The sequence below is a fragment of the Cetorhinus maximus genome, chromosome 1 (assembly GCF_964194155.1).
Source record: "Cetorhinus maximus chromosome 1, sCetMax3.hap1.1, whole genome shotgun sequence".
Classification (NCBI taxonomy): Eukaryota; Metazoa; Chordata; class Chondrichthyes; order Lamniformes; family Cetorhinidae; genus Cetorhinus; species Cetorhinus maximus.
In genome coordinates, this window is record NC_135879.1 from 162,003,651 (window position 1) to 162,017,912 (window position 14,262).

Consider the following 14,262-nt stretch of genomic DNA (forward strand, 5'->3'; position numbering starts at 1 on the left):
AAATACAAAGTACTCATTTAATGCTTTTTGTCATATTCTCTATCTCGACACGAAAATTTCCTTTGGGTCCTTAATAGACCCAACATTTTCCCTAACATTAAATACAGACAAAACAGTGAAAACCACCCTAGATTACCTAGATGTTCCCATTGTGGGGCAGCATGGGAAATGAAGAGATAAGTTTATAAGAAGAAAGTACTTAAATGGTAATTAAAAGTATTTACAAGGGGTGCCCTGGTCAGACTGCAGATCCTGGCTGAACACATTTACCCTGAATCCTGGTATGGTTTCAGAACCGGAAGATCGACAATTGCCATGATTTTCTCAGTCTGGCAGCTGCAAGAGAAATGCTGTGAACAAACGATGTTGCTTTCATCGATCTCACCAAGGCATTCGACCAGAGAAAACAGAGGCCAGTGAATCGTGCACCTTCCCAGCCAACTGTCTTCCTCTGCAGCAAATGCAGAGGCATGCAGATGGGGCTCCTGAGCCCCACCAGCCGATGCTTAGCAGAGTTCACCATGACAGCGCAAGCCACCATCTCAAGAAGGAAGGCTGCCATCAATCCTATTTGCTCAGTCAGACGACTTTTGTTAGGCAGTCTACGTAAGCTGCTGGAGAAAATTGGCTGCCTGCTGAAGCTGCTCAATCTGATCTCCTCTTTCTATGACAACATGATGGGTCAAGTCAGCTATGACAAGGAAACATCAGAACCCTTTGAGATCTACAGTGGGCTTCAAGAGGGTTGTGTTCTGGCACCAATACTAGTTTGGCATATTCTTCTTTTCACTGCTGTCATATGTCTTCAGGTCATCTACTGAGGATGTCTATTTACATACCAGAACTGATGGAAAGCTGTTCAGCCTTGCTCGCCTGAGATCTAAGAGAAAGGTGCCAAGTCCTCAGAGAGTTGCTCTACATTGATGATGCTGCACTGACATTCCATACCAAAGAACACCTTCAGCAGCAAATGGACAGATTATCTCACACTTGTATACAGTTTGGTTTGACCATCAGCATCAGAAAGACAAATGTCATGGTCCAAGATGTTGACATATGGTCAACTATCAGCATTGACAATGTGCACTGGAGGTTGTTGATGGCTTCACATATCTAGACTCCACTATCGCCACTTATCACTAGCAACCTATCACTTGATGTTGAAATCAACACGCATCGCAAAACATGCAGCTATTATGCCCAAGCTGAGTAAGTGTGGACTGTACCATGACTGAGAACACACAACTAGTCTACAAAGTATGTGTCCTCAGTGCACTCCTCTACAGTGGCTAAGCAGGAGAAAAGGCTGACCAGGTTCCACCTTCGCTATCTCAGACGTATCCTTGGCATCTCTTGGCAGGACAAGGTCACCAACTCAGAGACACTGAAGCATGTTAATTCCATCAGCATACATTAATTGCTAAAGTGATGATGTCTGCACTGGCTCGGCCATGTTCATCGGATGGATGACAGCCATATACCCAAAGATCTTCTGTACGATGAACTGGCCACTGGGTCACGACCTCCTGGGCGTCCATACCTCTGTTACAAGGACATCTGCAAGCAAGATATGAAGATGGCGGACATTGACACTGACAATTGGAAGACAGTTACTGATGGCTGTGATCTCTGGAGGCTGACTGTTTGGAACGGCATTGGAAGGGGTGAGCAGAAACAAAAGCTCAGCTGGTCGAGAAGAGGGCACAGAGAAAACAGAGGCCAGCAAATCGTGCACCTTCTCAGCCCACTGTCTTCCTCTACAGCAAATACAGAGGAATGCCACAGTGGGGCTCCATGGCGCAAGCCATCGTCTCATGAGACAGAAGGCTGCCACCTATTTTATTTGCTTAGTCAGACTACTTTTGTTAGCAAGAACACTCCATAGCAATTATCAGCCTAGATGATAATATTTTTGCCTCTCTGATTTTTGCAGTTGTGGGTTCAAGACCCACTCTCAATCATCTGACACAATCTAATCCAAAACTTTACTGCAGTACTGAGCAACGCACTCAGGTGCTATCCTCTAGATGAGATGTTAAACGAATGGACATACATGGCTTAATGAACTGGGTTCTCTCAGTGTCTTGACCAATACTTTTCCCTCAACCAACAATGAAACAGATCTCATCATGATCTTAGGTAAAAGCAAAATACTGCGGATGCTGGAAATCTGAAACAAAAACAGAAAATGCTAGGAAAACTCAGCAGGTCTAACGGCAACTGTGGAGAGAGAAAAACGAAGTTAATGTTTCAAGTCCGTATGACTTCTGAAGAAGGGTCATACGGACTCGAAACGTTAACTTTGTTTTTCCCTCTCCACAGATGCTGTCAAACCTGCTGAGTTTTTCCAGCATTTTCTGTCTTTGTCTCATCATGATCTTATTGCTGTGCATGGGATCTTGCTTGTCAAAACTGATTGCCAAATTTCCTACAGAACACCAAGGTACTTCACTGGCTGCTTTGAATGTCTTGAAAGGCTTTGTTTGTATCAATGCAAGCCCTTTCTTCTAAACCCAGTATCTTTACCATAACAGGAGACCAGTGAACCCAATTTTTCAACAGTGTACAATTCGGCTACTCAGATAAAGACGACAGATTTGGGAGTGCAAATTTAAAAAGAGTTGACAAATAGGTCATCCTAACAGAAACGCCTGTACAGAAGCCACATATTCCTTTCCAGCAGACTCACGCCCAGTTGAGAATCAGCACCAGGCCCTTATCCTGCCAAATAATGAACCAAAAGGCTCGATGCGCACGCGCAATCTGCAGCAGCGCCGGGGGGGGGGGGGGGGGGGTTCTGAGCACCCAACACGCACCCCATCCGCTTAACAAATGTTTAATCTGAAGAAATCCGCAGTCCATCGCTGAGTTCAACGACAAATTTTTTTTTTAAATGTCCGTATTTCTCCCACTAATAAATTTAAATCAAACCTCACAAGGAGCGAGCTTTTTAAACCCCAACCCCTCCCTGGTCCCCGCCGTCTCTCCCGCCAGCGCAGGCGCGCACACACAAACCGGCGCGGGCTCGCGCCCAACGGCTTCTCCCCGACGAGCGCGCGCTCTCCGCCAGGGCGTGATGGTGGGAGCAGCAAACAGCGGCCGCCAAAATACCGGGCAGCATCGCCGACACCGTCTCCGAGACAACCAAACAACTACACCTTCAGCAAACATCTGTCAACCTAAGTTTCTTGTTCACCGCTCGTCCACCACCCGCCTAAACCAGGATATTTTCAGACGCCGTTCTCCCCTCCCCACCCACCCCAGCTCTAGCGCAGAGGCGGCCGTTCCTAATGTTTTTTGAACCGTCTCCTAAACAATGATCCTGAAAAGAGGCGGTCAAAAAATACTACTAACCATCGCTCCGTTTGATTTCGACATAAATCCCGATTTGGACTTTTCCAAAATTGACTGCCATACTTTATCCGCTACCATTCGTCGCACGATATAACCGTTGGTAGAAATATATTTAGCGTTGATTTTTTTTTCCCCTTCAAGTTTACCGACACTTCCTCGTTATTCGCTCTCCACAGTTACCGGGCAGCGAGAGACAAGAGCAATGCCAGCACTACTGCGCATGCGCAGTCACCTCCCCTCAACCAGTACCTCATCGATATAAAGGCAAAGTGGCTCCTTCTCCTCAATCTTATGATTTAATGCTACGCCGACAAAATAAAAATACCAGCTCGACCCAAATTCAGTTGCCCGCTCCATTTAAAGAAATGAAGGTGCAGGCTCACTGTTACACAGCAAAGCAAAAATCCTGTAGGATCTAGGGGGAAGCTCGTCCCTGGAGTCATAACCATCGCACAAAGGAAGATAGTTGTGGTTGTTGGAGGTCCATCAACCCCAGGGCATTGCTTCAGGAGTTGTCAAAGCAGCATCCTATGTTCAAGTACCATAGATGCATTTAATAGGAAACTAGATGATAAAATGAATCACAAAAAGTCAGCATCCAAGTAATTAGGAAGGCAAATGGAATGTTGACCTTTATTGCAAGGGTATAAAAGTAGGGCAAAGTCTTGCTATAACTGTACAGGACATTTTTGAGACTGTACCTAGAATTTTCATCTCCTTACTTAAGGAGGGATATACTTGCATTGAAAGCAGCTCAGAGGTTCACTAAGCTAATTTCTGGGATGAAGGGCATGCCTTATGAGGAAATGTTGGGCCTCTACTCATTGGAGTTTAAAAGAATGAGAAGTGATCTTATTGAAACATAAGATTCTGAAGAGGCTTGACAGGGTATATGCTGAGGGGATGTTTCCCTTTGTGGGGGAATCTAGAAATATGAAGCACAGTTTAAAAATAAGGGGTCTCACATTTAAGATGAAGTTGAGGAGGAATTCTCTGAAGAAGTCATCTGGACTCAAAATGTTAACCCTGTCTTTCTATTCACAGATGCTGTCAGACCTGCTGAGTTTTTCCAGCAATTTTTGTTTTTGTTTCGGATTTCCAACATCCGCAGTATTTTGCTTTTTATTGAGGAGGAATTTCTTCTCCTAGAGGGTAATTAGTCTTTGGAAATCTCCTCCCCAAAACAGGAGTGGAGGCTGGGTCATTGGATATATTCAAGTCTGAGTTTGACAGATTTTTGAACTACAAATGGGGAGATGGTGGTGTTGTGGTATTGTCACTGGACTAGTAATCCAGAGACCCAGGGTAATGCTCTGGGGACCTGGGTTCAAATCCCACCACATGGTGAAATCTACTGAATTTGATAAATCTATTGAATTCAATAAATTCTGGAATGAGGAATCTTAATGATGACCAGGAAACCATTGTCGTAAAAAACCATTTGGTTCACTAATGCACTTTAGGAAAGAAGATCTGAAATGGCCTAGCAAGACACTCAGTTGTATCAAACCGCGAAAAGCCTAAAAGGAAGGAATGGATGGACCACCCAGCACTGACCTAGGCACTGGAAACAATAAAGGCAAGCTCAGCCCAGTCAACCCTGCAAAGTCCTCCTTAATAACATCTGGGGGCTTGTGCCAAAATTGGGAGAGCTGTCTCACGGACTAGTCAGTCATATTCATGGGATCATACCTTGGTGGTATGGCTAGTGGCACGGTGGTATGCAGCCAGGAGGGAGTTGCCCTGGGAATCCTCAACATCGACTCCGGACCGCATGTCTCATGGCACCAGGTCAATCATGATCAAGGAAACCTCTGCTGATTACCATGTACTGCCCTGCCCCACCCCCTCAGCTGATGAATCCGTACTCCTCCATGTTGAACACCACTTGGAGGAAGTGCTGAGGTGGCAAGGGTGCAGAATGTACTCTGGGTGGGGGACTTCAATGTCCACCGCCAAGAGTGGCTCGGTAGCACCACCACAGACTGAGCTGGCCGAGTCCTAAAGGACATAGCTGCTAGACTGGGTCTGCGGCAGGTGGTGAGGGAACCAACAAGAAGGAAAAACTTACTTGACCTCATCCTCATCAAGCCGCCTGCCGCAGATGCATCTGTCCAAGACAGTATTGGTAGTCCTTGTGGAGACGAAGTCCCATCTTCACATTGAGGATACTTTCCATCGTGTTATGCGGCACTACCACCATGCTAAATGGGATAGATTTCAAACAGATCTAGCAACTCAAGACTGGGCAACCATGAAGCTCTGTGAGCCATCAGCAGCAGCAGAACTGTACTCAACCACAATCTGTAAACTCATGACCTGCAATTACCACCAAGCCAGGGGATCAACCCTTGATTCATTGAAGAGTGCACGAGCTCATGCCAGGAGCAGCACCAGGCACACCTAAAAATGAGGTGTCAAACTGGTGAAGCAGGGGGAGGCAGTGGCATAGTGGTGTTGTCACTGGACTGGTATTCCAGAGACCCATGGTAATGCTCTGGGGACCCAAGTTTGATAGTGAAATTTGAATTCAATAAAAATCTGGAATTAAAAGTCCGATGATGACCATGAAATCACTGTCGATTGTTGTAAAAACTAATCTGGCCTGCATGTGACTCCAGACCCACAATAATGTGGTTGACTCTTAACTGCCCTTTGAACAAGGGCAATCAGGGATGAGCAATAAATGCTGGCCTAGCCAGCGATGCCCACATCCCAGGAACAAATAATAAAGAAGCTACAACACAGGACTACTTGCATGTCAAACAGCATAAGCAGCAAGTGATAGACAGAGCTTAGTGATTTCACAACCAGCACATCAGATCTAAGCTCTGCAGTCCTGCACATCCATTCATGAATGGAGGTAGACTGCAAATCCAGTCGTAAATGGAGACTCCACAAATATCCCCCATTGTCAATGATGGGGGAGCCCAGCACATCAGTGCAAAAGATGAGGCTGAAGCATTCACAACAATCTTCAGCCAGAAGTGCTGTAGATGATCCATCTCAGCCTCCTCTAGAGGTCCCCAGCATCACAAATTCCATTCTTCAGCCAATTCAATTCACTCCACATAATATCAATAAATGGCTGAAAGCCCTGGATACTGCAAAGGGTATGGACCTGACAACATTCCAGCAATAGTACTGAAGACTTATTCTCCAGAACTTGCCATATTCCTAGCCAAGCTGTTCCAGTACAACTACAACACTGGCATCTACCAGGCAATGTGGAAAATTCCCCAGGTATGTACTGTACACAAAAGGCAGGACAAATCCAATCCGGCAATTACCACTCCATCAGTCTATTCTCGATCATCAGCAAAGTGATGGAAGGAGTCACCAATAATACTATCTAGCGGCACTTGCTTAGCAATAACCTGCTCACTGATACTCAATTTGGGTTCTGCCAGGGCCACTCAGCTCCTGACCTCATTATAGCCTTGGTCCAAACATGGACAAAGTGAAGTGAGAGTGACGGCCCTTGATATCAAGACAGTATTTAACCGAGTGTGGCATCAAGGAGCCCTAGCAAAACTGGGGTCGATGGAAATCAGGGGGAAACCTCTCCGCTGGCTGGAGACATACCTAGCACAGAAGAAGATAGTTGTGGTTGGAGGTCAATCTTCTTAGCTCCAGGATATCACTGCAGGAGTTCCTCAGGATAGTGTCTTAGGCCCAATCATCTTCAGCTGCTTCATCAATCACCTTCCTTTTACCATAAGGTCAGAAGTGGGGATGTTTGCTGATGATTGCACAATGTTCAGCAACATTCGTGACTCCTCCAATACTGAAGCAGTCCATGTCCAAATACAGCAAGATTTGGACAATATCCAGGCTTGGGCTGTCAAAAATCAAGTAACATTCAGGCTACACAAGTGCCAGGCAATGACCATCTTCAACAAGAGAGAATCTAACCATTGCCTCTTGACATTCAATGTGGCATTACCATTGCTGAATCCCTCACTATCAACATCCTGGGGGTTATCATTGGTCAGAACTGAACTCAACTAGCCATATAAATATAGTGGCTATAAGAGCTGGGCAGAAGCTAGGAATCCTGCGGTGAGTAACTCACCTCCTGATTTCCCGAAGCCTGTCCACTATCTACAAGGCACAAGTCAGGAGTGTGATGGAATACTCTCCACTTGCCTGGATGAGTGCAGCTTGACACCATCCAGGACAAAGAACCTGCTTGATTGGCATCACATCCACAAACATTCACTCCCTCCAGCTACTCTGATTTCTTATGATCTAATGATGAGGGAGAAAGGATTAGAAGGATATGTTAATAAGATTAGATGGAGTAGAATTGTAGAATGCTAGCAGTATTGAATGAGGCCATTCAGCCCTCATGTCCATGCCGGCTCTCTGCAGGAACAACTCACCTAGTCCCATTCCCCTACCTTTTCCCCCCATAGCCCTGCAAATTTTCCGTTTCAGATAATTATCCTGTTCCCTTTTGAAGGCCTTGATTGAATCTGCCTGCACCACACTCCCAGGCAGAGCATTCCTGATCCTGACTATGCACTGAGCAAAACAGTTCTTCCTCATGTCACTGTTCCTTCTTCTGCAAATCACCTTAAATCAGCGTCCTCTGGTTCTGAAACCTCCGGCCTATGGGTACAATTTTTCCTCATCTACTCCGTCCAGACACCTCATAATTTTGAAAACCTCTTTTAAATCATCTTCACTTCTCCAAGGAGAACAGCCTCAGCTTCTCCAATCTATCCACAAAACTGAAGTTCTCATCCCTGGACATAATATTCCCAAAACAAGCAGATTACAAGGTGGTTTTATATAGACTTATCATAACGTGCTTGCTTTTGTACTCCATGCCCCTATTTATAAAGCCCTAAATCCTATATGCTTAATTAACCGCTTTCTCAACCGATCCTGATATTTTCAATAATTTGCGCACATGCAACCCCAGGTCCCTCTGCTCCTACACCCTTTTAGAATTGTACCCTTATTTATATTGTCTCTTTTAAATAAAATATAAATTATCTCAATTTATATTGTCTCTCCACGTCCTTACTACCAAAATGAATCACTTGACACATATCTGGATTAAATTCCTTCTGGAGAGGCCTGCTGAGAACGACACCCTTGCCCTTCCTGTCATTGGTCCTTTAGAGGCAATATCATAGTTAATCATTTTCAAGGACTCCACATTGCTCCTGACCACCCTTTTGTAAACTGTTTTGCACTAATTTTGATAATTTTGTAATTTCCTTTTCTAGCTATTTTATCCGTTAACAGATTTGCTCAGTTTACTGTGGACAGTCCCTGTCTCATCCCATTGAAGTCAGCCTTATTGAAAACTTGAAGCCAAAGGACCTGACTTTCCTTCTCAGGTTGGGAAACTGACATTGGGACCATTTCTGGGCCCCAACCCTGCCCTGGGTGGGGAGTGGTGTTGGGGATGGGGGAGGGAGGGAGGGAAATAGTCACAGTCCCTGATTTTCACAGAGGTAGGCTGCTAATTGGGTGGAGGGCATATCAAGCATTCGATAAGAGGCCGTGAGAGCAAGAAAAGAGTCCAGATTGTGCAAGTGCCAGGCCCCTGTTTAAACACACCAAAACAACTAATACAGTGGCTGAAGGAATGGATGAACCAATGATGGAAGAGGAAAGGCAAAGGACTGGCACCTGGGCAGGACTGCCCCTCGTTTCTCTGATGCCAATCTGGAGGTCTTCCTTGAGGCAGTGAGGGAGACAAGGGAGGTCATCTTTCCGGAAGGTAGTAGGAGAAGGCCACCCTAACAAATCAAGTTAGCTTGCATTGAGGTTGCTGAGGCCGTCAGCAGCTGAAGCATGGTCAGAAGGAACTGGGTCCAGGCCAGAAAAGGTTCTGGCAAAGTGAGTGCAACAGCAGACCCTCATGATAGGCCTCTGAGGAGCCTGAGGCACACACTGCTCCTGAATATGAGAAGAATGTGGGCTCAGGCTATTCCTGACCCCTTAGCAAGGCTCAGAGCCTTGGCGCTGTTGAGGACTTGCCAGCACTGATACATGCAGCTTACTATGTTATGAGCCCCCGGCATAGATCATAGAGGCTATCAATACCATATCTCTCTCTCTTTGTTCTTGCAGCAGAGAAATGCTCATTAATGTCCAAGAGAGAGTGCGCTAACAGGAGGAGGAGTGCCCTGCCTCCACATTATGGCTGCCGTGGATGGGAGAGCCACGGTGATCTCTAGGACGTCCTATCTCCCCCTCCCCCCAGGAGCAAATTGGGAAGCAAGATGGGCCTTCCTGGTCATGACGGTGAAAATATATTGCAATCTGTAGATGAATGGGTGGAGTGCATTCCTCATCGTCCATCAGCATGCAAAAGACTCAGCTGCATTGGTTCACCTGGGCTTGGGGTTCCTTTTGCTGCAACAGCAAATGTTACAATGCTGAATCTGCTCTCCAAGCCAAGTCCTTGAATTTCTTCTTGTGTCTCCCACAGGTTCTGAAGTGGTAGGACAATAATAGAATCCTGTAACGGCACCAGGAAAAGCGCTGTATACAAAGATATCAGAGCAGGCACTGTCACATCTTACAAGTGCACCCTCCACCAGCGTAGACACACTAAAATTGGCAGGTCCTCATGCGCTATTAGTTGGGTTGTACTGGGTTATGAGCATAGCACTAGTTTGCAGGGGGAGGTAAGAGAGGCAGATGCATTTGTGGGCAGTCTGCCTCGGAGGATGGAAAACAGACACAGCTATGCTTAGCTGGGTGCATATGCACCCAGAGTGTACCTCTTCCAGGTTGCTCATTCAAGGAATGTTCTCACAGGAGAAGAGTAGTTCTAGACCATGTCATCTTCCTGGGTTAGAAGGGTTTGGCTGAAATGTGTCTGGATCAGATGATCCCTGACGTTGATGCCATCCTGACAAGACAAAAAAGGAAGCTCTACTTAGACCAGCAGCAAGAGATATGTTCCCACATGTCAGAGCTCTCTGAAGCAGCTTGGGGTTATGGGATGAAAATGGAGGAGTCCATTCAGCTCATGTGTGCCACAATGGCTCAGGGTTTTCCTCCATTGAGAGAGTGGCCAACCTCATCAAAAGTCATATGTTGCTCTGAGTGGATTAAGGACTAGGGTTGCCAACTCTGGATGGACATATCCTGGAAGACATTGTTGGAAGTGACATCACAGAGTCCCAGCTGCATGAGTGGGTGAGCCCATCCAGGGCATGCTAAGTCCAAAGCCATGGGCACTAGCAGGAGAGGATGAGTTTCTTTAATGCATATACATGAACAAAAGTACTTTGTGTTACTATCCTTGTTTAGAATTGGCTTGTTCAGACACTGCTATGTCCACTGAAACCACAATCAGGTGGTGGCCCTTTAAAGCAGCCCCTGCTGAATCCTTGTCCCACGCCGGCTCAGACTCCGGTCTCTCTACTTGCCCCCTATACACACACACACACAGACACACACACACAGACATACACACACCATGTGTTGACAAGGAGCTGCTTCGCATCCTTCACTCCATCAGGCAGCAGCCCTGACCTGCTCCCTCCTGATGGTCACATCAGCAGATTCAGCATTATAACATTTGCTGTTGCAGCAAAAGGAACCCCAAGCCCAGGTGAAGTCTGTGTGTGCTCCATTCTTGGGACCATGGCCTCACACCCTGCGCCTGCTTCCTGTAGAAGTGCTGATTCCCCCACCCACTCATACCGCATTCACCTCACAGGCCAGGGCAGCTGCTGAGCAACACTCTCAGCCTCCTACTAAGAAAACCAGCAGCCAGAGACATAATGATCAATATTCCATTATGTGCACTCTTCTATGCAGCTACAAGTGAGAGCTTAGCCTTTAATCTGTCCGGCGGGAATAAATGGGCAATGACATTTATGCAATGACCTATGTGTGCAAGATCCACGTCAGTACCAGTTTATGGCATATTCATTTATTTGCTTAAAATAATGTTTCAAAATTTCCCAGATTGCTTTCAATAGTGATCAGGAGATTGTTGCCAATTGCAGGAGACTCCTGGCCATTCCAGGTGGATTGGCAACCCTGTGCAGGAGCAGCACACTGACATGCACAGAATGCATACCACTCTCCATCACATTGGTCAGCCATGGCAATTCCATACTTTAATGGGAAGGCAAGAAAAGATGGACAAGATGGTGAAGGGAAGCAAGTTTCTTCAAGGGGACGGTGAAATCTCTGGACAGATGTGCATCATTCATTGGCACTAAGAGTGTGCCTCTTCCAGGCTGCACATTCAAGGGAATGTTTTCACAAGAGAAGAGCATGTCATCCTCCTGGGTTAGAAGGGTTTGACTGAATTGTGCCTGGATCAGATGATCCCTGATGTTGAATGCATCCTGACGAGACCCTTGAGGCCTGTGTTAGGTCTGGCCACAGTCATGTGGTGCCCGGGCACCTCTCTGTCTGCATCTTCCACCTCCTTATCCTTCTCTTCCATCTCCTGTTCCACATTCTGCTCCCCCTCTTCTTCCGATGAACCGTGACATTCCAGGGTCTCACCTTCTTCAAGGTCTACACTCTCTGGGAGGGTCTTATTATGGAGAGTGCAGCAGACTACCACAATGTGCAAGACCCTGCAGGAGTGTAGTGCAGGGCACCACCCAACTGGTCCAGGCATCAAAATTGCATCGCCAGGAGCCTGATAGCCTGTTCATTCGTGGTTCTTGTGATAGCTAGCTTTGGTTGTAGCTCTTCTGTAGACTCTGCCTCAGGGTCTCGTAAAGGAGTGAGTAAACATCTCTTCAAGCGATAACCCTTATTTCATCCAGGGAATTTAAGGTGGAATAAACAGCTATGGCACCCTAGACTGCCCGAGGATGAAGGAGTCATGGCAGCTGCCAGGAAAACAGGAAGCTCTTGTGGTTGCAGATCATTTGAACTTTGAGGGAATGGAAGCCCTTCCTGTTGATGAATCTCACTAGGCAGTCACTCAGTACCTTGATGGCCACATGGGTGCAACCAATGAAGCCCTGCACCTGGAGAAATTCAGCAATGGAGGTAAAGTCCACTGCTCTTTCTGCCTGTGGGACCTCATCTGTCTGGAATTGTCAGCTCTCATAAATAGGCCATCAGTGACCTGTAATTTGAAGTAGTGTGCAACCATTTGTGAGATGCCACCAAAGTCCACTGCTGATCCTTGAAAGGAACCAGAGATGAAGAAATTGAAGGCCACAGTGACTTTGATGGCAGCTGGCAGGGCATGGTAAGCAGTGCTGCGAGGTGCAAATCCTTCTGTGATGAGGACAAAAATCTCATTGACCATCTGCCAGGCACAATTTCTTACATGGTTCTCCAACATGTTCATGTAGCTCCATCTTTGGTGGTTGCTTCTATGCTGTGGGTATGGCTTCCATTGTCTTCGTCCTCTGGTCTCTTTCTGCTGCCCTCCTCATGTCCGGGACTCTGTCTCTCTGGCTGAGGACATTGCTCCCTATTGCCATGAGACCCAAGATCTGAGAGTCATGCTCCAATTGCCAGCTGTTGCCTTCCTTGCACTCAGCTGAACTCCATATAATGTCTGGAAGCCTTGCTCCTCTCTTATGCCTCTGGGATGCCAGGAGGGTGATGACCCCCTGCTCTGCCCAAATAAGTATAAAACACTCTCCCCGCAACTTGTGCACTTCCAATAGCACCTATTCCAATGGTTAAATGTTCCTTAGTCCTGCTCACTTTTATGGGCCCACCTAAGTTGATGGTATGGTCTCTGTTGTGTTCCTGCCTCCATACACCTGGCCTGCCCCTGAACTAGCGTGGAACCCGTGTGCCCTTACCAAATTCCTGAACTGGCCTTCAACGAGCTCTTATAAGCTTTTTAGCTACAAGTTTACTCTCATATTCTCTTTCCTTATCAATTTTCAGTCCTCCTTTGCTGAGCTCTTAAATCCTCCCAATCTTCAAGTTTACTGCTCTTTTTGGCAACATTATAAGTCTCTTCCTTTAATCTTATACTATATTTACTGCACTTATTAGCCACAGTTGCACCACTTTTTCTGTGGGTTTTTGTGCTTTAAACAAATGTACATTTGCTGCAAATTATATATTAATTCTTTAAATGCTAGCCATTCCTTGTCTACCATCATATCTTTTTACATAGTTTTACAATCTACCTTAGCCAACTTGCCACTCATACCTTTGTAGTTTGTAAATAGTTGTTTGGTTGTACAGAACTTGAATATTGCTTGAATATTGCTGAAAAAAGACATTTTGTTGAAGCTTTTCATCTTGTACTCATCAGGACAATTGCAAGAATACCAATGTCAGGGGAAGCAACAACTTTATACTGTATGAGAAGAGAGTGCTGATTGGTTGGCAAATGTCTCGGATTGGTGAAGGCATTGCCATGGAGAATGCACTAGTTAATGGTGACTGACAGTTAACTGCCAAGCATTATTTGAAGTTTAAACCAGGCAGCTTGACTCTTATACTGTACTGGAAGCTACATATATTAATACACAGGGCCATGTTCTTTGCAGACAGGAAGAACATGTACACAAATTGCGCCTGTTTCAGCTAAACAAAATAAGTAATAGCCATTCACTGGTTCATTCCTCAGTGCAATGCCTTGACCAATCAGAGTCGAGCTACCTGGTTTAAATTTCAAACAATGCTTGGCAGTTAACTGTCAGTCACCATTAACTGGTGCATTCTTCATGGCAACACCTCTACCAATTAGAGCCCATTTGCCAACCAATCAGCACTCCCTCATACGTAAAAAGTTGGTGCTTCTGCTGACATTGGTATCCTTGTAATTGTCCTGATGAGCGCAAGATGAAAATCTTTGACAAAATATCTTTTTTCAGCAATACTATGTAGATTGATTGTTTAGACTTAAAACCCTAGTTTTGGATGAAACTAAATCACTTTCAAACACAATATAAAATATAAACATACTATGGTCATCCTTCCCTA

At 45.8% G+C, this 14,262-nt stretch overlaps 1 protein-coding gene across 4 annotated transcripts in view; it reads right to left on the bottom strand.

Moving 5' to 3' along the window:
- Positions 1-3,557, bottom strand: part of LOC144684808 (kinesin-like protein KIF2A) — a 158,333-nt gene extending 154,776 nt beyond the window's left edge. For all 4 annotated transcript variants that reach the window (XR_013577571.1, XM_078549081.1, XM_078549070.1 and 1 more), the window contains exon 1: positions 3,355-3,557. Coding sequence is in view for 3 of the 4 variants with exons in the window: in XM_078549081.1 (XP_078405207.1) it covers positions 3,355-3,415 (61 nt within the window). In the remaining variant the exon portion in view is untranslated. The remainder of the gene's footprint in view (positions 1-3,354) is intronic.
- Between the last annotated feature and the right edge of the window lie 10,705 nt (positions 3,558-14,262).